At 45.6% G+C, this 22974-nt stretch overlaps 3 protein-coding genes across 3 annotated transcripts; 1 reads left to right on the top strand and 2 right to left on the bottom strand.

The window, feature by feature from the left end:
- Nucleotides 1–3202: 3202 nt before the first annotated feature.
- On the bottom strand, nucleotides 3203–3928 carry PtA15_17A387 (uncharacterized protein; the record flags this gene model as incomplete). The annotated part of the gene is made up of 3 exons (XM_053164498.1): nucleotides 3203–3467; nucleotides 3565–3764; nucleotides 3857–3928. The coding sequence occupies 3 exons, from the start codon at nucleotides 3926–3928 to the stop codon at nucleotides 3203–3205; spliced, it is 537 nt and encodes a 178-aa protein (XP_053028460.1).
- Nucleotides 3929–4497: 569 nt separating this feature from the next.
- PtA15_17A388 (uncharacterized protein) lies at nucleotides 4498–9976 on the top strand (the record flags this gene model as incomplete). Its single annotated transcript, XM_053164499.1, has 18 exons — nucleotides 4498–4668; nucleotides 4746–4931; nucleotides 5005–5167; nucleotides 5234–5776; nucleotides 5857–6003; nucleotides 6065–6157; nucleotides 6227–6799; nucleotides 6877–7618; nucleotides 7700–7866; nucleotides 7943–8076; nucleotides 8149–8370; nucleotides 8445–8508; nucleotides 8578–8712; nucleotides 8778–8902; nucleotides 8989–9151; nucleotides 9232–9403; nucleotides 9474–9604; nucleotides 9687–9976. 18 exons carry the CDS (start codon nucleotides 4498–4500, stop codon nucleotides 9974–9976), a joined length of 4221 nt encoding a protein of 1406 aa, XP_053028461.1.
- A 390-nt stretch (nucleotides 9977–10366) lies between these two features.
- PtA15_17A389 (uncharacterized protein) lies at nucleotides 10367–12980 on the bottom strand (the record flags this gene model as incomplete). The annotated part of the gene is made up of 5 exons (XM_053164500.1): nucleotides 10367–11183; nucleotides 11269–11469; nucleotides 11568–12040; nucleotides 12108–12826; nucleotides 12911–12980. The coding sequence occupies 5 exons, from the start codon at nucleotides 12978–12980 to the stop codon at nucleotides 10367–10369; spliced, it is 2280 nt and encodes a 759-aa protein (XP_053028462.1).
- Nucleotides 12981–22974: the final 9994 nt, after the last annotated feature.

Here is a 22974-nt window from a genome sequence, read left to right on the forward strand (position 1 = left end):
TATCATCGATGTATACAAAGCAGCACACATCAATGAATTCGCGCAACACATACTGGATGAACCGTTGGAAAGTAGCGGGTGCGTTTGCTAGACCAAAAGGCATTACCATATATTCAAACATTCCCCATGGAGTCCGAAAAGCTGTAAGATATTCCTGTCCTGGTGTTACACGAAGCAAATTGAACGCTGATTTCAAATCTATCTTGGATAAGTAATTACATCCTGCAAGGTTATTTAATAAAAGAGAAAGAACGGGAATTGGATAGCTATCTCTGGTTGTGATGGCATTTAAACCTCGATAGTCCACACAGGGTCGGTCATCCTTTCCTTCCGTTTTGACAAAGAAGATTGGCGCTGCCGCTGGGGAGGAAGAAAGTCTGATGAAACCTTTGCTAAGGTTATCGTCAATGTACTCACGAAGTTGCCGTCTCTCTTGCTCACTGAGATTATACAATCCTCCAAAAGGAGGAACGCAACCCTCCTTAATCTGAATTTTCAGATCAAATTGTGGTCGCACAGGTGGTAGTGATTGCAAACTGGCTACTGTAAAAACATCAGAAAATGAACGAAGTTGGGACGGAAGAGACAAAATTTCATCTTGATTAAGGAGTAAATTATTAGTGATAGACGATATTGTGAGGGATTGAGTGGTGGTTGGAAAAGGAGGAAGGATACAATTACTGGGAGTAAGAAAAGAAAGATGTCCATGAGGTCCGCCGACCCAAGCTGAGTTTGCCCTGAGCCACGGAAGTCCTAAAATTATGTCGACGGAGGATAAAGAGAGAACATTAAGAGAAACCTCCAAAGAACGCGATTGATTCTGTGAATCGGATCCAATCAAAAATCCGCGCCAACAGTGTGTGACGTCTCCAGAAGAGGCTGGTGATCCATCAAAACTTCTACAGGAAAAAGGCGTAGCGAGCGTTGTTAGCTTTAAATTCTTTGCTCTTACAAAACTTGTGTTGATAAAAGAGCCTCCAGCCCCCAAGTCAATTAGAGCCATCGCAATGACTGTAGGTAAACCGGGTCGTATGAGATGGAAAGGGAGTATGACTCTAGAAGAAGCTGTGGAAAGGGAAAAGATAGGGGTAGGATTTTGGTTAGGGAAGAGAGGAAAAGACGACTTGCCATCCTCGATAGGGTTTCCATCTTGATCAATCCCATACATCAACATGTCTGCAAACAAATGTGCCCCCACAGTGTCCCAAGAATGGCCATCGGGAACCACGTTAACCGCCGAGACTTCCACCTCCGCTACTGGAACCGCCGGTGCCGTTCGAGCGTTCAATCGCACAAACAACTCCAACTTCTCCTTCATTGAAACCTCGGTGTTGGGGCAAGACCGGTTAGTGATGTGAGTTGAGTCGTATGGCTTGTGGCATCGTTGGCAGAGCTTGTTCTTGACACACAACGCACGATAAAAAGGAAAAGTGAAACCAATACTGGCCGTTATAGCGTTGATATCCATAGGAATAGGAACTCGAGGAGCTGGGGGAGGTTGTTGAGCTTGATATTCTGGTCTTCGATTTGGTAGATTATTGCAAAGTTGATTTAGTTCATCGAGTATATTGGAAGCGAGTATTGCCAGATCTTGCTTTTCTTGGAGGGTGTTGGCCGTCTTCCAGGAGTCCTTAACGATAGCGATCTCCAGAATCCGAGGGTTAAGAGCACGCTTGTACAAATCACATCTACTATCCTCCGTTAAGTCAACAGCATACACCAGTGAACTAAACAACGAATTAAAAACATCAAGAGACATATTTCCCTGTCTACAACTGTACAAAGCACGCTTAGCATCCTCAACACTGTTTCTATCAGCAAAAACCTCCTCTAATTTAGTCATAAAAGTACGAATAGAAACAAGACAAGGAAGGGTGTAAGGATCTTCGGCGGAGGCGACATGAGCGTTCAGACCTTGAGACCTGGCGTTCTCCTTGAGAATCGAAATCCACCAATTATACGAAGGAGTGGTGTCGGAGATGTTACCGTTTGCATGTCTGAAATGTCGTACCACCCAATTGATCTTGCTCTTCTCCGTCGCAAACCGAGATTCGACCTCCACAAGACGATCCTTAATGAAATAAAGAAATTTGTTGAGCTCCTTCGGGTTGCCGGAAAATGAAGCGTGGGTCATGACCGATACATCCAAAAAGGAGATTTGTTGAGGGGGAGGAATGGTTTGTATAGTGAGAAGTTGTTGTTGAAAAAGTGTGAGTCGAAGGGAAATGTCTTGGAGGGTAGTATTGATAGCATTAACATTGGTTCTAAGGTTATTTACTTGGGAAGTAAGGGTTTGAGAGTCGTTTTGTTGATGTAACTGGAGGTTATTAAGGGCTTCGGCCAAATTGTGAACTCGTTCATCTTGATTGATATCCATTGATGATTTGAGCGAGTAGAAGTTTAGACTAACAAAGTGTTCTTGAAGATCGCAATATTATTGTAATAACTAGGGTACTACTGATTACGTGTCAAGCCAGAAACAAGGTGTTTCAGAATATCTCACAGACAAGCTAATAGATAACGATTGGCAGATTTGGTTTCACGGGACAGAATATTGAAGAGGTTTGGGTTTGATTTCGAAAATGAGGAAAGAAACAAAAATATTGCGATAAGAAAAGAAACAACTAGGATGCGCGCATTTGTAGAGTATTTAAGGACTTTAGTGAAGGTCTGAGCTTTACAAGTTATACGGATGAAAACTGAAATAGAGAACCGTTGATACGCGGAAATACAACTGTATCGTAATCCCGTTTCCACAGGAATCCTGTCGTTAACTATATTCAGATGATAAGCTTCTTCGTCCTGTCAGCTGTCAGCCATATTAACCTTTAAGCCTTGTTATTCTCATGTACCATTATCTAATAACCTAGTACGTATTTCCAGTTCTTACACCTGCCGTTAAAGTATTATTGATGTTTTCCAGCCCGATAAGAGCTCACAAATACCTGCTAAGCCCGATAAGGGCTCACAAATACCTGCTAGAGGTTCGTCTACGGAATGCATTTTTTGGCCACTTATAGGGAAGCTATGATTTTTCGTTCATCTTGATCAACGGGAGACTTGAGCAAAGAAAAAAAAACAGAAATGCTTTGGGTGATTTCAAGTTTATACAACGCTTTATGGTAGATGAATCAAGATTTACATACACAAACTGGAATGCAGAACTAAATAAGCACAAGTAAAGTAGTACATAATGTCTTCTTTACGTTTGATTAGGATCAAAAGCGGCTTCCCAAGGTTTTTTTCCGGCGCCGATTTGGGCAGCCAGGACGGGGGGGCTAGGCTTCTGATCGTTCAACTTATTAGGGATCGTCTTGAGACCGTCGAGGCTGAGGTTTTTCTGGCACAGCAATGACTTAAGGAGGTCGGTGGGGTTGTCTCCATGAGCGGAGGAGATTAGCCTGGCGAGTTCGTAGAAGCTCGGCGGATAGGGTGGCTTCGCGTTTGCTTCTTCGTCGTCTTGTCGGCTTTACCCGTACATATATCCGAAGAAGCATAGATCAAAGTTGAATTAGCAACAGCGACTGAAGAAAAAATAATTCTGACAGATGGATGCCCTCTTACACCGCGTCTCCAAGCTCTACTGGAGCATTCTCTGGCTGGCTGGGTTCATTCGAGGCCAGGTGAAGGCCTGAATCGTCCTGGCCATCCACCTGGCCATCGAAGAAACTTCTAGCTTGGCGGGTGATGGCTGCCAGCTCGTCGGCGGTCAACGGCCTGCCCATCTGTGTCTGAAAGTTGTTGACGATAGTCCGCAGCCCTTCCTGTTGATTTATCAACCAACGAACCGCCCCATCCACCACACTGCGTCAAACTTCGTTATTTTGGCGCTACACACATGAAGAGGAATACTTGCCTCGAATTCTCCCTCGGAGCCAGTTCCTGTTCCGCTTGGTGCGTTGATGGGCGTGGTATCGTCAGTTGACATGATCGTTGTGCCTGAGATGGGTGTTTTGGTGCAGGTGCTGATGTAAATTCAAAAAAGTGAATACAGCGAACCCCGTACATAGGTCTATTTATCCGGTCGGTGCAGTGATATCCGGGCTGCGATTCCTTCCTACTCGGAAAGAAAGAGCTAAACGCCCAAGGAGCTAATCACCAGCTGGGAGGGAGCTGCTCCCAAGAGCTTCACAAACATGAATAAGTACGTATCTTGTCCAGTGGTTTGGGGCTCGTGAGGTACATAAACCCGCCTGCGTGGATCCACAGCCTCTGAGGGAGACAACATGACAATTTCATGATAAAAATATGTAAGGATGAGTGATGCCAGGTGATGCCTAGGTAGGATGTACCAGAACGAGCTGAGTGTATGCGGTTGAGAGGATTAATGTCCCATGTGCTGGAACAGGCTGAAACTTTTTTGCTGAACGGAAACCTTCGATGATCCAGTCAACTTGAAGCCATCAAGAAAGAAGTCACCCCTCAGCCCAGCAGGGGCACCAATCTCACCAGGAACCAACTTCCTGTAACCGGTCTCGAATAGCCCAAGCAAGCCCGATGAAGTCTCTAGTCCACCTTTCAAGCTCCATCGTCCATCCGGATATCAGCGGCTCAAGCTCAACTAAACTCTGTCTGAATCCGGACGACGGGGTGCTCTATGCCGCTGCAATCGATCCCATTGTTGGCGTGGTTTCGGTTTGGTATATTGCTCTCTCGAGCGCAAACGAAGTACGCGCTCCTTTCTCTGATGAGTACTGCGTTCGACTTATGATCTTTTTTCTTCTTCTTTGCGATCGTACCTTTAGCACGAATGTCGGTTGTTCGCAACTCTAACGCTACCATCAACGCCCGATCAAGGCGGATCGCCAACTCTCATTGACATTAAAGCCTTGCCAGAATCCTGTCAGCTTTGTCTGATCACCTCTGACGGCCAGATCTCAGTTTGCAGTATTGAGGATCAGGGTGCGGGTACCGATGTCTCCTTGGCCCAGGTGAGCTTGGATCAACTTGTGAACCAAGTCAGTCTGGCTGTTGTATGGCTTAATCAACATCCGACCTTGTCAGTTCGATAATATTGGTACATTCGAAGATGGCATTCGGTCGGTTTCTTGGAGTCCTGACGATGAGCTCTTGGTCATCATCACCTATTCGGACAAGCTGGTGATCCTTACCAAGACTTTCGACGTCCTTTGCGAGTCGCAGATTGAATATGGTCGCTTTGGAGATGGTTAGCTGCCCTCTTTCTTCCCCGATCAAAAACTTGCACATGCTGATGATTGTATTGCTTAAAAAGACCAGCCGATTAGTTTGGGCTGGGGAACAAAAGCAACACAGTTCCACGGCTCTCTCGGGAAATCGGCCGCGCAGGCATCACAGACGCCCGTTCCTTCAAACAATATACAAAGCCACGAGAACTCGTCGGATGCTTACGAAATTAGTTGGCGAGGAGATGGCGCCTTTTTCGCAATCACTTGTCCTGCAAGAAAATCGGACAATAATTCCACTCTGCGACTGGTAAAGGTTTACTCCCGGGCAGGAGCTCTATCTTCTTCTTCGGAAGCTATTCCCAACTCTCAACTAGGCGATAAAATCGCTTGGAGACCCGAAGGCTCAATCATTGCATCCAGTGTTCGAGATTTACAAAAGGAGCGGTTAAATGTTATATTTTTTGAAAGAAATGGTCTTCAACGGTATGGGTTTGATCTGAATGAGATAGACTCAATTGTCAATATCTGGGGGCTGGCTTGGAATTCCGATTCATCCATCCTGGCAGTTGGTATTGAGAAGCGAGGCCAGAGTAACACTGCCGAATCCCCCCAACATACCAATTATGCCGGTGAGTTTTCACCACCATTCTCTATCCGTTGCAAAACTTTCATCGTTTACTCAATATATATATCTTACCCTTGCATGCAGTGCAGCTTTGGACGAGGAATAACTACCATTGGTACTTGAAACACGAGATCCAATTAGATTTATCTGTCAAATCGGCCACCGACTCATCCCCGTCAATGATGTGGCATCCTGAGTTACCCCTTTGCCTCTATCTTAGTCTACGAGGAGGTAGGTATTCGTTACTCAATGATACAATTATCCCGATTTTTGATGGTTGATCTGTCCACAGGTTTTGTCGAGATGCGAAAATTTGCATGGGAGGCATTGGTCGACCCAAAGCCAAAACCTGACGACACAGGCTCGGTTGCGGTCATTGATGGATGTAAGCCGATCTTCAATTTTCTCAGATTGATGGGCGTGCTGAACCATTTCCACCATGTTTCATATCTAGACCAGATTCTTTTGACCCCATTTAGATACCAAGTCGTGCCACCTCCTATGTCGACTTTCCAGCTATCTACTCAAACATTCCCGCCTGCAGCCCACCCCAGGATCCCAACTCACGTGGCGTTCAGTCCCCGCTCACACCTACTCTGTGCTCTCTTTCCAAGTGGAGTGGTTAGCTGTTACCTCTGGCAGCTATCTTCGACCAGACCTCCCAGAATATCACTACCCAGACCAACCGAGGGCATAAGCTTCAATCTCAGATCTTCTTTTCCAACACGCGTTCTATGTCGGCAAATCACAATTATGGACACAACAGATGTCCAGCAGAATGGGCACGACCAGGTGTCCGTCTTGGTCATCCTTTTCTCAGAGATTGATCAGGAAAACAATGTTCGAGATGGGGTACACATCCAGAGAGTTGAGAATAAAGCATCTACACAAGAGACACTTGCAATTTTAGACGAAGAGAAATCTACCCGCTTTTACGCATCGGCAGGTCAAGAGTGGTGGAAGATCTTTACATGCGGACAAGACGGATGTGCATACGTTCAAACAAACAAAGGACTCATCAAACAAGGTTTCTTTTCATCTGCACGCCTTTGATTCAAGCAAAATAAAACACCTAAATTTTTTGTTTTTCTGCCTGTGTCACAGTTTCTTACGAACATAATGGTCCTTCGAGCCATTTTCATATTGCAGACCTTCCATTCCAACTTGCTGAATTTTGCCCGTTCCTCCAGTGCATCCAACCAGCGACAATATCTTCTCGTGGCAGCAAGCTCAACTGTGCTCTTGGTCTGACGGCGTCTGGGAAGCTTTACCTCAACCAGGAGGTCGTGGCAAACGACTGCTCATCTTTCACGACTGATCTGGACTACCTCATTTATACTACGTTTTCACACCAGCTTAAATTCATAGAACTATCTGGGCTCTTTGCCAGCGATAGAAGCCCATCTGCGGCTATCGAGCCAGCTATGGTGCAGATGGAACCCGCTCGGTTCAATCCCAGTATGGTCCGAGCCGTCGAGAGAGGATCCATTATTGTTTCAAGCGTACCTAGCTCGATGAAAGTGATTCTCCAAATGCCCCGGGGGAACATAGAAGCGATTCACCCAAGACCGATGGTACTACGCTCGATCTGTTTGGATTTCTTGAAAAACGGCAGATGGAAGGAGGCGTTCATTCAATGTCGAATGCATAAGATCGATTTCAACCTATTAGTCGATTTCGATAGGAGCAAGTTCATCGAGGATGGAATCTCTGGGTTGGTTGCTCAAGTCGACAATAACGAACATTTTGGCCTTTTCTTGAGTAGTCTCAAACCGACCGATGTCTCCACTGAACTGTATCCAATTACTAAAAATTGGAAATCTTCCGACTTGAAGGATCTACCAAAGTCCGTTCCAACTGCTCCATTTCTTGTGATGAATCCTTACCCTACAACTTACACCCTTACACGCTCCTACTTGATACCCAGCACGATTACCGACGACCAAAAAATTAACACCGTATGCGACCTCATGGTCGAGCAGTTGATGAAAAAGCAAGTTCAGTGGGGCTATATCAACAGTATACTGACAGCGATGGTTTGCAAAAAACCGCCGGACTACAAATCTGCCCTTGGTCTCTTGACTCCATTGAAGTGTAGGGCCGAGGCATACATCCACGTCTCAAGTAACGCTCTGGAGCTGACACATTTCCTTTTTTCTTCTTTTTCCAGCCGACTTTCCTGAGAAGGTTGAAGATGCAATCAAGTATATGATCTTCTTGAGTGATGTCAATGAGTTGTACAAATTTGCGCTATCAATGTATGACTTGTCTCTGGTGATTCTTATCGCTCAACACTCTCAAAAGGTTTGTCATTACGCCTTCTCCCCAAACTGAATAAACAACCGACTGAATTTCTGCTGCAATACTTTATTCTAGGATCCCAAGGAGTACTTACCCTTCTTACAAAGCCTTCGAGATCTCGATCTCAATATGCGCAAGTTTAAAATCGATGAGCACTTGGGGAATTACTCGTCTGGCTTGAAACATCTATCAGCAGCGGAAGATGTACCGTTCGCCGCAGTAGTTCGATACACTAAATTACACTCGCTTTACTCTCAGGCACTTGAAATTTACTCCAAGGATTTAGAGAAGACTAAGGTCAGGGTGATTCCAGCCACCGTCTGATACATAATCATCACTCTTAATAGATGTGGCGTGTGTTTTCTTTACAGACTCTCAGGAGCATTCAGGCAGAATGGCTCATGGAGATCAACAAGCCATTTGAGGCAGGACTGGGCAAGTGATAACAAAGACCATATATTTGGGAAGGTTGTATGCTCATCATTTCACTGCTTGTTTGCACAGCATTCACGCTGGCTGGCGAAGTTGAAAAGGCCGTCGAGGGATATAAACAAGCGGAAGCATGGCAGGAGATGTTTGCCTTGATCATTCAACACCCTGATGCATTTGACCTTCTCGAAAACGCGAAGGATATGGCCAGTAAGTGCCTTGTCCGATCCTTTGCAACGTCCTTGACTGCTGACCCGTTCTATCTAATCTTTCAGGCCGTTTGAGCGCTTCCGGTAGATACACGGAAGCTGCGACGATCTTCCTCGAGTTTGCAGACAATGTGGACTACGCTATATCTGCCTTGTGTGATAGTCAAGCCTTTTCACAAGCAATCCGTACAGTTCAGTCCTGAAATATTTTGAACCAGGTTTTTCTTTTCTTCACGCTTCAATCAAACAATTGATTCCGGCGTTTTGGAATTTCAAGGCACTCTCAAAATCCCGGTCAGCCCTAATCACTGAGGCAATCTTACCAGCAGCAGAGGAATTCTCCCAAAGCTTCTTGGAAGAGCTGGATCAATTGCAGGAAGATTTAACCAAGCAGGTCGAGCGCCTAGATGAGCTCAAACTCGCGCGTGAAACAAACCCGGGTGAGCAGCACGAAACATTTTAGTTCGGATCCTGGACTGGTTAACCCCGGCTGATTGCTGATTTTCGAGCTACACTTTAGATCTATTCTTCCTCAGCCAGAAGGACGGAGAAGAAGCAAACGATGCACTCGAAGGTGTTGACGCAATGACCGAGGCCACCACTATCTTCCGGACCGACTATTCACGATATACCCAAGGCATCCAGCCGTCAGGCCAGTCAGCCATGTCGAGTCGTTCAGGGCGTTCTTCTGTGTACGCGACCTCTATCAATGCTATAATGCACGAGGAATGATCCATTGATGCCAGCCTTTGCTTCCAGCAGTAAGTCTTCCAAGATGAAGAAGAAAGAAGCCAAGAAAAAAGCAGCGGGCAAGAAGGGCAGCATTTATGAGGAAGAGTATCTGCTCAACACTCTGGTCAAAGTATGCATTCAGAAACTACCGACTGTCCAGAGTTAGTGTTTTCCGTGTTTCCGTCTTTGGAAAGGTTTGTTTGAAAAATTTCTAAACGGTTCTCTACATAATTGATTAATCAGATACCGTGGGCAGTTTACTACCAGCGTTGGTACAGCTCATGTCGTTCAGCCCCTCCTCGGCGACCCAACTACTGGAGACGGCACGAAAGATACAGCGGAAGTTGGAAGTTTTCCAGGCCAATCTGGCGGGCCAAGTGCAGAGGATATGGGACCAACGCGAGCCGAAGGAACCAGACGAGGTCGACCCGAGCCCTGCACCTGCTGCTCCCCTGAGGCCTCCTTTATCTGCCGTTACTGTGCCTAGACCGGTGGTCCCTGACTCTTTGGCTTGGAAACTTACTATAATATGATCAAAACGATATAATTCATTGCAATGGATAAGCGTCCACGAAGCTCCCCTCAACAAAACGCCGTTCTCTCTCTCTCGCTCAGTATCTTCAAAGCTTCAAATCTTGACTTGATGGCCCATGTTTTTCTTGTTTCGTTTTTTGTTTTTGGCTTTGAAACTCATTATCGGATTGCTACCCGACCTGATTGTCCACAATCGTCTACATCGTTGTTATGCAGTATCAGCGCTTATCATCGACGTCCTCTATGGTTGGTTAAGAAAGTTCCAAGAGAGGCAACACAATAATACCCTGACATTTGTAGTCTAGTTCTATCTTACATGGTTTCCATTGTCGTTTGGTGACAAAGAATCGGCGGAATCGACAAGAAACCTCGAATGTTCATTTATGTATTCAGACCGAATCATGAGACACCTCTCTCCATTGGTCACCACACCCAGCTTGGTCGCCACCAACGCAAGTACCGGTGGCGGAGCAGAAGCCTCCACATCCACAGGGTGAGCCTTCGACAAATTTGGTTTCTAGGACTACACACTGGTTGGGTTGGTTGGGATCTTTGCAGGCTATCCGACAGTCCATTGAGGCCGCGGGATCGCATGCTTGCTTCAAGCCAAGTTTGGGATCCTGTGCCTGACACTGCTGGTCCCGACTGGTACATTTCCCGGCTGCACAGCTCAGTCCAGCGCCTGATGCACCACAGGAGAGTCCGTTTTGGACGAAAGTATCAGCAGGACATTCGGCGTCTTTCCCGGTGCACATTTCCGCTTGGTCACAGACTGGATCGACCACGGGTCGACATATCGTTCCATATGCGGAAAACTGGCAGGTCGGAGCACAGCACGGTGAATGGGTAGGATCGCAGACAGCTTGGGGTGTGAATTTGCAGATGCCCCATTGGCAGCAGGGTGAGGGTGTGTCGCCCGGGTCACAATCCTCGCCGGGGTCGACGATCCCATTGCCACATTGGTTGAGGGAGATGTTCCGATGGGCCCCAGGTTCGGAGAGACAGCTCGTGTCCATCTTTCCCCCTCCGCCCGCTTTCAAATTCGAGCATACGTTCCCGATCGAACAAGGGGAGAAGGATGAGGTCGGACGGGACGAGGTAGCCGTCATGATGTAGTCGTTATCCGGTGCACATGTTGACTGGGAGAAGGGACAGCATGAGTCGGACTTGGTACATCCTGAACTGCAGTCATGAATCGCACCGAAGCTTGATAAAGATGAGGGGAGGAAGTTGAAAGAGGGTTAGAGTGTTTAATCTCCAATCGCTGGGAAGAAAGATAAAATCTATTCACTTGTGTCCAATTTCATGCGCCATCACTTGCCACTCGCTCGGGTTCGCCGATGTCACCCCAGTCCCACTCGTGACCTGTCCACTGCTCGGTCTACGGGCAAGCTCGTTGAGCCCGGTGGATTCCTGTTCGTCGGCGTTCACCTTGCATAGCGTTCCTAGCCAAGCTACCCCGACTTCTTGTCCGTTCGGGCAAGCCGTCATCCTATTTTGTGAATGAATTAAAATGAATGGTCGGAGGATGAATTATTGTTGGTTTCAAGAAAGAATCTTGTAAAATGTAGATGAAAAACGTTCACTGACAAATGCCATAACCCTGCTCCGTCGCTGCCGCCTTTCTGACCCCTCCAATGGCTGAACGCACTCAATCGACCGTCAAGTGTAAGCCCACCCGGACCCGAGTCAGGGCAACCGATGTTCCAAGGTAAGTCGGGGGCAGGTTGAGCCGGGCAAGCCATGTCCTGGATTTTCAGCTCAACGACGGCGAGTGTGATATTGAAGGACCTTTCGTAGAGTGCCGAAACTGTGTTCAGGTTGTTGAGGATAGCTAGCCTGGCCGCGTTTGGGGAGCCATATTTGCTGATGTAGGTACAATCGGCCGCAATTCCCATATAAACTACCTTTCGGGTGGTTGGACAGCCATCGGTGGAGCCTATCGAGCCCGAGAAATCAGTCTTGCTCATGCTTCCTGACATACTATCGATCGACTGTCTCTTTTGAAGGTGCGGGCTACTTGATCCATGCAAAGCCGATTGATAGGTTGGGCTATCAACCGCCTTGAATGAGATAAGAGGAGGTCAGCACTGTGTCTGCCTTGATCGCAAGATATCTCTTTGAGTTTACCTCTTGCCACGCAATCAAGCCTCCACTTAGATGTGAGTCCCATCGCTTTGGACTGTGGTCAGTCGGGCGACGGATAAGGTTATAAGAATCCAAGGTCTTGATGTGCCAGAGTTGTCCGTCGGCCTCGAAGCTGCCTTCCCAAACCAGGTTCTCCAAGTCTTCGCTGTTCCTCATCCCTCGAGTCTCATGGATCAAGACCCGGGACCATCCTAAGACTCTGGGGTCTTGCTCCCTATGGTCAATCGACGGGTGATAATACGTTCCACTCTCCCGCAGTCGCTTTTGCTCTGCCCACCAGCTCTCCACGCCAGACTGTCTGATGACCCATCCAGAGTAAGCCAAGACCTCTTCTTGCGCAAGTGAAACGGTTCTTGTGGCTGATTGGCCGTCCCGAGAGGTGGATGATTCATAGCTTATCTTGGCTTGTGGATGCAGCAGGTCGGCTGTAGGCTGAAGGAAGAGGGTGAACCAGGTCTCGTGAGGGCCGGTGTGCTGGCTTCCCTGGGGAGCTTTCAACTGATTCGGAATAGCCATGCTCATCATGAACGAATCATCGTTGCGTAGCTCGTACACCGGCGGATCGAGGCTCCGCCAAAAGTCGCTGGCTCCGAATGGGTTCGAGTTGTCAGTCCGGAAAAGGCGCCGACGCGGGAGCACTCTGATCTCCACCTTTGAAATATGCTCCACCCGCTTGATGGGCGGGAAGTGGGTTGATAAACCTGATCAGAAAGCACTCTGGTTAGCTCGAGATGTGCTGCTTGTTTCTTGAGGTATATGTCAACCACAATCAGAAGGATGCTTACCAGCAACAGATTCAAGTCGGAAGGATAGTCGTAGCAGGACAGCAAATAGTCCAGCCAGAAAATACTCCATGATGGACACGATTTGGCAACAGGTTGGGTGAAGGGAAACTGAGCGATACTTGGGAACCGTCTTCGCAAGAGTTTGGCAGTCTTTCTATTCTGAGACACATTGCACTCCCTACATCAGGATCTGTAATGTCTGTATCTACGGAGACGACAACATATCCGGGGGTGGTGTGATGAAACCTGATGCTGGGAGGGATCCTTCAGCTTGGAGAAACCTTCGAGGCCGGTGAGGCCCATGTCCCCCCACGCCCTCGATTCAGAGGCATGGCAACCATACATTCTGGGCGGGACATGCGCCCCCGGCTAGGCCCTGCTTGGGGAGGACGAGTACGGAGGTGTTACATCATACTCTCGCCGCTGGTGTATAGTCCGGAAAGAGAGGCTCTGTTATGTCAACTATAATTCACCCCCTCCCTCGGTGGAGGGGTTCAGGACTAACTTAAGGGCCTGTACCATGGGCCTCAATTTTGAAAAATTTCAACTTTTTTTGCCCTGTACACAAAAATTGAAAACTAGCAGAGGGTTCAAATGTTGAAATTCTTCACATTTGGGCTCAAGCCTAACTTGACACAAGTCCCCCCTGGTGGGAGGCTCGCTGTGGCTGGCCGCGAAGCGGCCCCTCCCGCAGGGAGGGACTTGTGCACAAAGTCAAAATTTTGGCTGAGAAAGAAATCACCAATGGCTGGAGGAAAAATACTTAGCATCACCCAGCCTCCCCCTCAGCTCCTGTGGACCTGCCCCAGAGCCAAATTACACTTCTCAATCTCAGCTTTCAAATGGCGCTGGTCTCATCTCCCCAATCCTTATCATTTTTGCTGTACTAATGTTTTAAAAATAAAAAAACACAAAGGAATGTAAACCAAGACATTACAACCATCATGCCTTGTGGATATTGGATTCACAAGCCTGCAGATATCTGCAGATCCTACACCTGTAGCCACCCAATTGATGCAGATAGGATATTCAATTGTGCATATTATCAGAAAATCCAAAACTGGATCTTCAGTGCAATGGAATATCCTCCAGGATTCCTTTGACCTCCAAAACGGATTCCTTCAATCAGTTTTGGAGTTCATGCCTCAAAAACTTGGGGGAGGGTGCCCATCAGTACTGCCAAGAAAACTGTCTATCCAGTTTTTCTTGTACATATTTTGGTGAATTTTAAATTGTGCTTTCGTGTTTTTAGGATTGAAAATCCTTCCTTTGTCTGCCAGCCTGCAGACATTATTCATAAGCCTCTCCTACGGAGAGCCCTCCGGGCGGGGTCCCCCGGACCCTCCGTTTGAGAGGCTTAGTTAAGCTAGGGCTCAAGCCTACATTTTGGCCAGGCTCAGTTTTTGTCCCAAGAAATTTTGAGGCAAATAAATTTGGAAAATTTCAATTTTCATGCCCTAACACAAGTCCCCCCTGGTTGAAGCCGCCCCTCCCCTCCTGCGGAGAGCCCTCCGGGCGGGGTCCCCCGGACCCTCCGCCCAAGAGGCTTTGTTCAGCTAGTGTTCAGGACCTGTTGGATTTTGCTGGCCGGTGGAGCGGTAAAGTTTAAACCACTTGGACTTGGGTGCAATTCTCTCCGGCCTGTGTGGTAAGAGAAACCGGGAGTAGTGCAATGCAAGTGGGAGAACGAGCTCTGGCGCAGCTTGTTCTCCGGCCTAAATATGGTCTCAATTAGAGCACAGACTGCAAACCACAACATAATTTTTTCAAAAATATTAATAAATCAAATCAATAAAATGAATCCATCTATGCCTCCTCCCCTATCCTTAAGACTTGATTTGGAGACACCAAACAACTTTGTGGACTATTGAGAGTAGATTGTCTGCTCAGTTGCAGTGTACCACAATGCCAATGTTAAATGCACTTAGTTTGCAACCTCTTGCATATTATGTGTGTCATCACCTCAATCTCATTTCCATGCAATGTGTACTTAGCTCACACTACAGTCATGTAGCTGTCGCTGCAGGATGCAGTGTCACCCTGTCGTTGCAGGCCCGCGTGACTGCGCAAGTAGGCGCAGTCACTGCGGCCGCAACCCCAAATGCAACGTCAGGTGACGCTGCGGGCCGCAACGACACCTATTTGCCCGTAGTGTCAATGGTTAGAGCATCACTCATGATTGCTGAGTATGTGAGTTCAACTCTCACAGTACACCAGGTTGTGGGTTCAATACCCACTTCACTTGGACCATACTTTTCACAAGGTCAATGTGGACAACATGACACAATTCCTGGTTGATGCAGTCTTGGAAAACAAAAACCCCACCCGCACCCTCAATCAACACCAGATTATTGATTTACTTCACTCCCTCACCAAGCTCAAGGATAGTATTAATTAACAATACAAAAAACCAACTACTACAGACTCCAGCACCTTGAAGATGATATTGGATCGACTAGAGTGGATCAAATGACAACCTCTTCCGGCACCTGTCCCTGGTCAAATGTCCTGGGCCTTGATTACGGCAAAACAACTGCCAAGATTACTTGGTTGAAGGAACACATGATTCCAGAAATACCTTCAACTGCCAAAATAAACAAATTTAAGGGCCTGTACCATACAAAATCTGTTTTTCTGGTTCAGGGAAAATAGTTTTTTCTTTTGCGCTTTTCCGTTATTTTGAAAAACACATATCTGAAAAAACAGAATGTGATAAACGTGTACCACAAACATCAGTCGCTGCCTCCGGGATCACTTGAAAATACCTTGGAAGCATCTGGAATACATATGAAGCATACTATGGCAACGGCGGAGAAGCCAGGTACACTCGCTTCCTACTCGATGAAGTCAGACTAGAGCTTTTCCGTGAAATAACTTGAATGGAACGAGCCACTTTCAACAATCTTGTTGAATAGTTGTTGATGAATGGGCTCAATCAACCATGTAACCTCAAACATACCTATCAGATTTTTTCCTCCCTTGTTTATAAGAGCTATATAAGATTGTGACCAATAACAAGACCGTGTGATCAGATTGAGCAATACATCATGGCAAAGTGTGATCAAGAAAGAAGACCAGAGTGCAACCAAGAAAGAAGACCATACAATTGCAAGACCAAGTGATAAAATAAATAGATCACGGCCAAGAAAGACAAGATCCAAATAATAAGAGCAATAAATCATGATTGAGAAAGACAACTGTATCAATTGATTGAGAGAGACAGCCGTATTGATCAAGAGAGAGAGAGACAGCCGTATCAATTGATCAAGAGAGACAACTGTAGTTTGGGCTGGACTGTGGATTCAGACATTGAAGCCAGTGTTGGTGGCGAGTTCGGAGATCTGGGTTCTGATGAGATCATGAAAGTGGTAGGATGGTGTCCTTAAGGACAACTGGATCAATAAGATCCAGAGTGATGGACTTTGGCATCTGTAGATGGCATTCCAGTGGAAAAATAGCGGTCAAAAAACAGGGTCAGACCTGTTTTTGAAAAGCACCCATTTTTGAGGAAAACTATTTTCTGGATATGTCAAAAAACAGGCGCTGTGGTACGTGTTTTTTTGGTGAAAACAGTTTTTTTGCAAAAAAATAATTTCTGGGGGAAAAACTGTTTTTTGACCGGCTATGGTACAGGCCCTAAGACCTCTAGCTTGGTCATAAGAGTTCCTCCAGGGTTCAATGAACTAGACAATGCTTCAGCTAGCAACATCACAGCAAAAATCAACTTGGCTTTAGCATCCATAGACACCAACATAGACTCTGTTCCAATTGATGTGGCAGGTATCTTGGTCCTGCCATTGAAGGAATTCAAAATAAGCATTTCCAAACAATCCAAAGCCCGCTGGCTGCTTGAGAATAAACACCAGGGGACAACTCATGTCTGCCCCAGCCTCACCACGTTTCCAAACAGATATCCGGTGCTCTTGCACACCATCCCATCACAGTTTGACCCAAAGAACCCAAGCCACTTGGAGGCCCTTGGTAAACAAAATCTGATCAATCCAACCTTAACACAATCAGCGCGGTGCCTAAACAATCCAACAGTCAACAGCAAGAAAAACGGTACCATTGTATTACAGCCACTAGACAAGAACATTGCATTTAAGGTTGAAAAAGCAGGATTATTCCTTGGAAACAAACTGTACAGAGGAGCCCACCATGTCCAATCAATACCCCAATGTTTCTGATGCTGGAAACTTGGCCACACAGCTAAATGGTGTAAGTATGATCCACTATGTAGCAAATGCCATGGAAGCCATGACTCTATGACTTGCAATACCCAACCTCCTGCTACTCAAACATGTTGTGTATGCCTTTTACACAAACAGCCATCACCAAACAAAAACATGACAATTAACAAACTTGAAAAAAAAAAATTCCCATGCCCCTTGGTCCAAAACTTGTCCAACAATGGAAAATGAAATCTAAAATTGCAGGAGACACCACTGGAATCCTTGACTATCTTTCTTTGTTTCCTAATCTTCCTTCTCCTTCTCTTCCTGTTAGTTTAAACCAATCAAGTAATGTTAAAGGCACTTCAGAAATACATAATCTTAAAATTTTTGGCCTGTAGTTGCCCTTTTGTATGAAATCTGAGGATATACACTATAGTGCGCAATGTCAAACCAAAGTGCACTTCAAAAAAAAGAAAAAAGGTCTCAAGTCTTGGCGAGTGTGACATGTTGTAACCTAACAGGTTAGGTTACAACAGCCTGCAGTGCAACTAAGGCTGGCACCCAAAATGTACCACCCGGGTGCGGGTGGTTGGGATGAGGCCAACACCCACCCAAACCCCCGGGTGGATTTGCAGTACTAAATGGGCGGGCTTAGAGGTTTATTACAGCAAAAAAGCAGGCCTCAGTGCTCCAATGAGGCAAGCAATGTGAGCCTGTGTCTCTTATGTGACAGCAGGACACAAGAAAAATGGGTGGGCACTGTTTGGATTTCTTGGGATAAAGAAATAACAAACAGTAAGAGAGAAAGAGAGAGAAAGAAAGAGATGATCTGAGAGATGATAATCAAGGTTCTTTTGACCTGTAGGTGGGAACTAACATCCACTAGCAATGCTACTCCTTAAGGGAGTGCTGCCAAGCTGTGCCAGAGATTGCAACAGCCTCTTCTCACAATGGAAACGTGGAAGGTATCTGAATTAGACAAGTCTAATCAGCCACAATTTTTTAGACTTCTCTGTGGATAGTCAAGGTTCTTTAAAGGGAAACCTATGTGGTTTTTTACTGACAAAAACCACAGAAAAAGAAGGATATGAAGTGATTTGATCCTTGAGAGTAGATGTCTAGAGGTATATGTACCTGTGATCAAAGAGGAGAGAAACAAACAAGAGAGGAGAGAAAGCAGTCAAAGAGACAGAGAGGAACTCCTCTGAGATAATCAAGGTTCAATGAAAAGGGTACTAACTGTCAATATTCCTGTTGGTGATACTGGGAGTGTAGTGGCCTTGTTCTGGTGATCCTGGGTTGTCTGGAGGTGTGGTTCTGGTCTGCTGAAGTCTGTAGATCCTCCTCAGGCAAGGGGGATCCTGACTTCGAAAATTTTCACAGTTTGCTTATGTAATTACATATGTACATGTGGTTTGGCGCGCCTGGTAGCGCTGACACGTCACAACTGCGCATGCGCGCCACAACTCAAGAACTCAGGGAAGGAGTAGAGTTACAGAGAATTGGTAAGTTGTAACTAGGGTTAAAATTGCATGAGGAAACAGAATGTGAAGTCAAAACAAGGATATCTCTTAAGATGAAAAAGATATGAAGTAATTCATATGTAAAAAGTAGAAAAAGGCAGACTTTAGGTCAGCTGTGTTGACTCTAAGGCTGACAAGCAAGAAGTACATATAAGGGAGGAAGATATATAAGAGAGATTTTGGAGTGACAAGCAAGTGTATTGGCTGAGTTGAATGAGTGTTTGAGATTGAGAGAAACAAAAAACAAGGAACTAAATTGGGCTATCAACTAGCTGATACCATTCCTTCAGTCTCAGACATAGTAGCTGTTCAACACTTGCAGGATTGAGCAATGCGTGCTGCCAAGAGAACACCCAACAAAATTTAGAGAAGACTTGCTCTGAGGCTGCGCTTGTAGCTGGAATGGCCAAGTAGCGGCGAGCCATCTTTGATAAGATTGGAAATCTTGATTGTTGCCTAGCCCAGTCCTTCAAGATTGGAGTTCCTTTGGGTTCAAGTTCTTCTGCTAGATAAAAACAGATCTCTGCTTTGATTGTGTCTAGCTTAGTGGCAGGTTCATATAGTTCCAAGGAGAAGAAGTTGGATGTATTCTTCCTTGGAGCGGGGTTTGAATTTGTCGGCTGAGCGGGATCTAGTGTCTCATTGAAAGTCTTTGCAACCTTGTGAAAAGTTCTGATGATTCTGTCAACAGAAATTTCAGGTGTAGTCTCTTCTGTGACTACCACTGAATACAGTTCTTGAGCACATAGGAGTTTTGGAGGTATCAAAGATGAACTATTGAGGCTTGAGGTCCATGAATGCTGAGGAAAAAGGTTATAAGATTGGAATTTAAATGGAAAGGGTTTGGATGGATAAGGGAATAAGGGAAAATAGGAAGGAAGAAAGAAAGTAGAGACTATAAAGCCCCAATCACAACCCACATTGTAATCACTTGGGCTTGGTAGGGTTGAGAAAATTTAACCTAAATGCTATTGGGTTAATTCTAATCTGGGGATCCTCTTTGTGGCAAGATCCCTTAGCTTTAAGTGATTCATATGCAACTCACTAAGCTTGGACATTTATCCTTTCTAGGAGATAAGGATTGCCTCTCTTTTTAGGCAATAGTTATTACCTAATGAGAGCTACTAGAATGTTTAGAGCTAGCTGTCACCAAAGTAGGGCTCTTGCAACAGATACTGGAGTCATCCCTGGAAGTCAGGACTTGTCCACGCCCTGGCTTATTCTGGGGCTGGGAGGAGTTTCCTCTCTGCGCTAGTGGGTCAATAGAGGCCTTATGGCACATGGAAGTAGTTGTTCCATCCACTTGAGGCTGACAAGAAATATGATACTGCTTTTTGATAAAGGCTTTGTTCTTTTTCCAGACGGCAGTCTTGAAGGTTGGGTCAAGGATCATTGAACAAATGTAAATAGGTTTGTTGAGTGCACAACAAAGGTAGCTTTCAATCTTGTTGACAATTTGTTTTGCAGGTTGAATCAGCTGGTCTTGGTCATATAGACCATGCTGAACTTCCTTCAAGTGCTTCATCAAGACTATGTAGATAGGGAGTGCAGCGTTCAACATTGGCTAGTTGGATCCGCATAGCATGGGAGTTGCTTTGTTGAGAGGTTCTAGCAAGCGCATCATATTTGCTGCTTGATCCCATTTGGCCATGGACAATATGAACAATTGGGTGATGGAACTCTTGTTACAGAAATGGGTGCAAGACTGGCAAAGTTGGATTGCACAATTGAACATTTCAAATAGAGATGGCCATTTTGAATCCAGATACCCGCGCGTGTTTGGGTATCTGGAGCCCTTTTTTGCTGATTCTTGAAATCTGCATCCGCTGGCGGATGCCCCTGTGTTTGAGTGGATACCTGCGCGGATATTTGCTTGTACCCTCCCCTTAAAACTTGGCAATTCAAGGTTACTACCTCTGCAGCCAGAGGGGATTCCTTCCGGTGTGGTAAGCCAATCCTAAATATGGCACCAAAATCAAAGTCTTTTCCCCTCAATATAACCCTCTCTGGAATACTCAAGCACCCACCTGGTCATCGAGGGGAATCATACCTCTCAATGACCTGTACACACCTGTCATCGAGGTGTGACTCCCCTTGATGACCAGCACAGGCCAGTCATCAAGAGGAGGTGTGAACCTCCTCAATCCCGGTCTGTACTGGTCATCGGGGGGAATCACTCCTCTCAATGACCTGTACACAATGGTCATCAAGAGGTGTGAGTCCCCTCAATGACCGGCATGGACCAGTCATCAAGAGGAGATTACACTCTAATCAAGATTGTTTTCTTTTGCCCCCATGGTGTACCGGTGATCAAGAGTTGTCAGCGGGCATCCGGGTGGGCCAGAAAGGGTGTGTACATAGTATACCCTGCTTGACTGGGGTTCAACTTGAACCCCATATGCACTCCAGCTCTGCACTCCCCTTTCAGGGAGGAGAAATATCATGAATGGAGTGCTGGGGATATGCACTCTAATTTTAAAGAGTGGGACTCACCGGCACTTGATATATTTGCTGGCCACTGCAGTTATTTGTGGTGCACTCCAAAGAATCTTGAGTCACTGGTTCTGCACTCCAGCCAACTTGGAGTATTCTACTCTGTACTCCAACAATCATTGGAGCGCGCACTCCATACACTCACTTGTGGAGTGCTTTTGGGATTTTTTTGGAGTGTACTTAGGCTGACCCAAAAAAATACAAAAACATGCATCAGAGCAATCTACAGGGTATGGGTATACACAGAGGTAAAAAATCAGGTCAATATTGTGGATCAAGTCCACCTGATCACAGTTGGGCTTAGTTTTAGCATAAATATGGTGTATGTTCTACATGTAACTTCCACAATACATCCCATACAATTCCAGTTAGGATCCAGTTAGATTGCGCCTGAAATCAACCATTCTTTGAACAAAGATCAGACCAACATCAAACCAACTTCAAACCATTACCTTACAAGGATTGGACCAAACCTTGGCATGGATTGTGCAAAGGCACTCGTAAACAGGTGCTGAGCAAACGTCCGTGGTGTTTGTACAGGAAAAAAGTGTGTATCCGCTGCGCTGTGCTAAAACACCGCTTTTCTGAGAGTAGCGTAGCTCTTGCGGTGTTGATCAAACAACCCGGCACCTGTCCCTGCTCAAATGTCCTGGGCCTTGGTTATGGCAAAAAAACCAAAAGGCAAAACAACTGCCAAGATTACTCAGTCAAAGGAACACATGATTCTGTAAATACCTTCAACTGCCAAAATAAACAAATTTAAGACCTCTAGCCTGGTAATAAGAAAACTGGCAGGGTTCAGCAAACTAGACAATGCTTCAGCTAGGGAATTTCTTCCGGTTGCAAAGGTTGTATCTAAAACCTCTGCAACCAGAAGTGATTCCCTCTGGTCTTTAAGGTTGCACTACCTTTGCACCCAGAGGGGATTCCTTCCCTTTGCATGTATGCGCTCTGAGACCAGAAGGAATTCCCTCCGGTGTGGAACTACTCAAAGGGGGGGATAGAGCTTGGAAGGGAGATGGATAGCAACACTAGTACTAATGTAAGCTATGCAAAGGTACTGATAGCGCTTCCTTCCTGATTGATGCTGAGGGGATGAGAGTAACAATTTGAAAAGGAAGAAAGATGTGACTGATTTCTACTAGATCTTAGGGGCTAGTACTATGAGCTTAGCTACTGCTTGACTACTGATGATGAGAGGGTTGGGTTGAAGATTGAAGAGGGGAAAGCAATGGCAATGATTCAATAGCAATGGTAAGCTCGGTGATGCAATGGGTAGTGTCCAATAGCAATGGGTTGAAGGGCAATATCAATTAGTGTAGTAATCAATGGGTGATGAGGAATTTTTACTATAATTTCTGCATACTCTACAAGTGAGGGGGGAAAGACATTTCATATGTTAAGCTGAAAGATGAGCAGTCAAGAGGAATTCTGGCTATGGGAAGAAAGACTTTACAAATGGGGAAGATTATGTGAACATAGTAACAACTTTTAATGATGAGCACTACTGAAAGATGTAAGCACAGATCCAATGGTGTAATGTGTATAATAGGCATAGTACATGATGAACAATGTATGTAAAGGGTTTAATATGTGAGAAGATATCTGTAAGAGGAATTTACTATAATGATTTAAGTAAGTTACTAATTAAATGAGTGTTGTAACTAATGAAGACTGTAGGTTTTCTGTAAATCTTATATCCTTTATAACTATTGAACCATTGAAGATAAAGGGGTACTATGTGTGAGTGACTATAGGTGAAATGAGGCTTCAAATCTGAATATGCAATAATAATGAAGTATTTGTGAAGGGTTATTGGTTAATGGGCAATGTAATGATGAAGATAGGTAAAGAGAAGATACTAAAATACTAC

The sequence above is a fragment of the Puccinia triticina genome, chromosome 17A, assembly GCF_026914185.1.
Source record: "Puccinia triticina chromosome 17A, complete sequence".
Taxonomy (NCBI): domain Eukaryota; kingdom Fungi; phylum Basidiomycota; class Pucciniomycetes; order Pucciniales; family Pucciniaceae; genus Puccinia; species Puccinia triticina.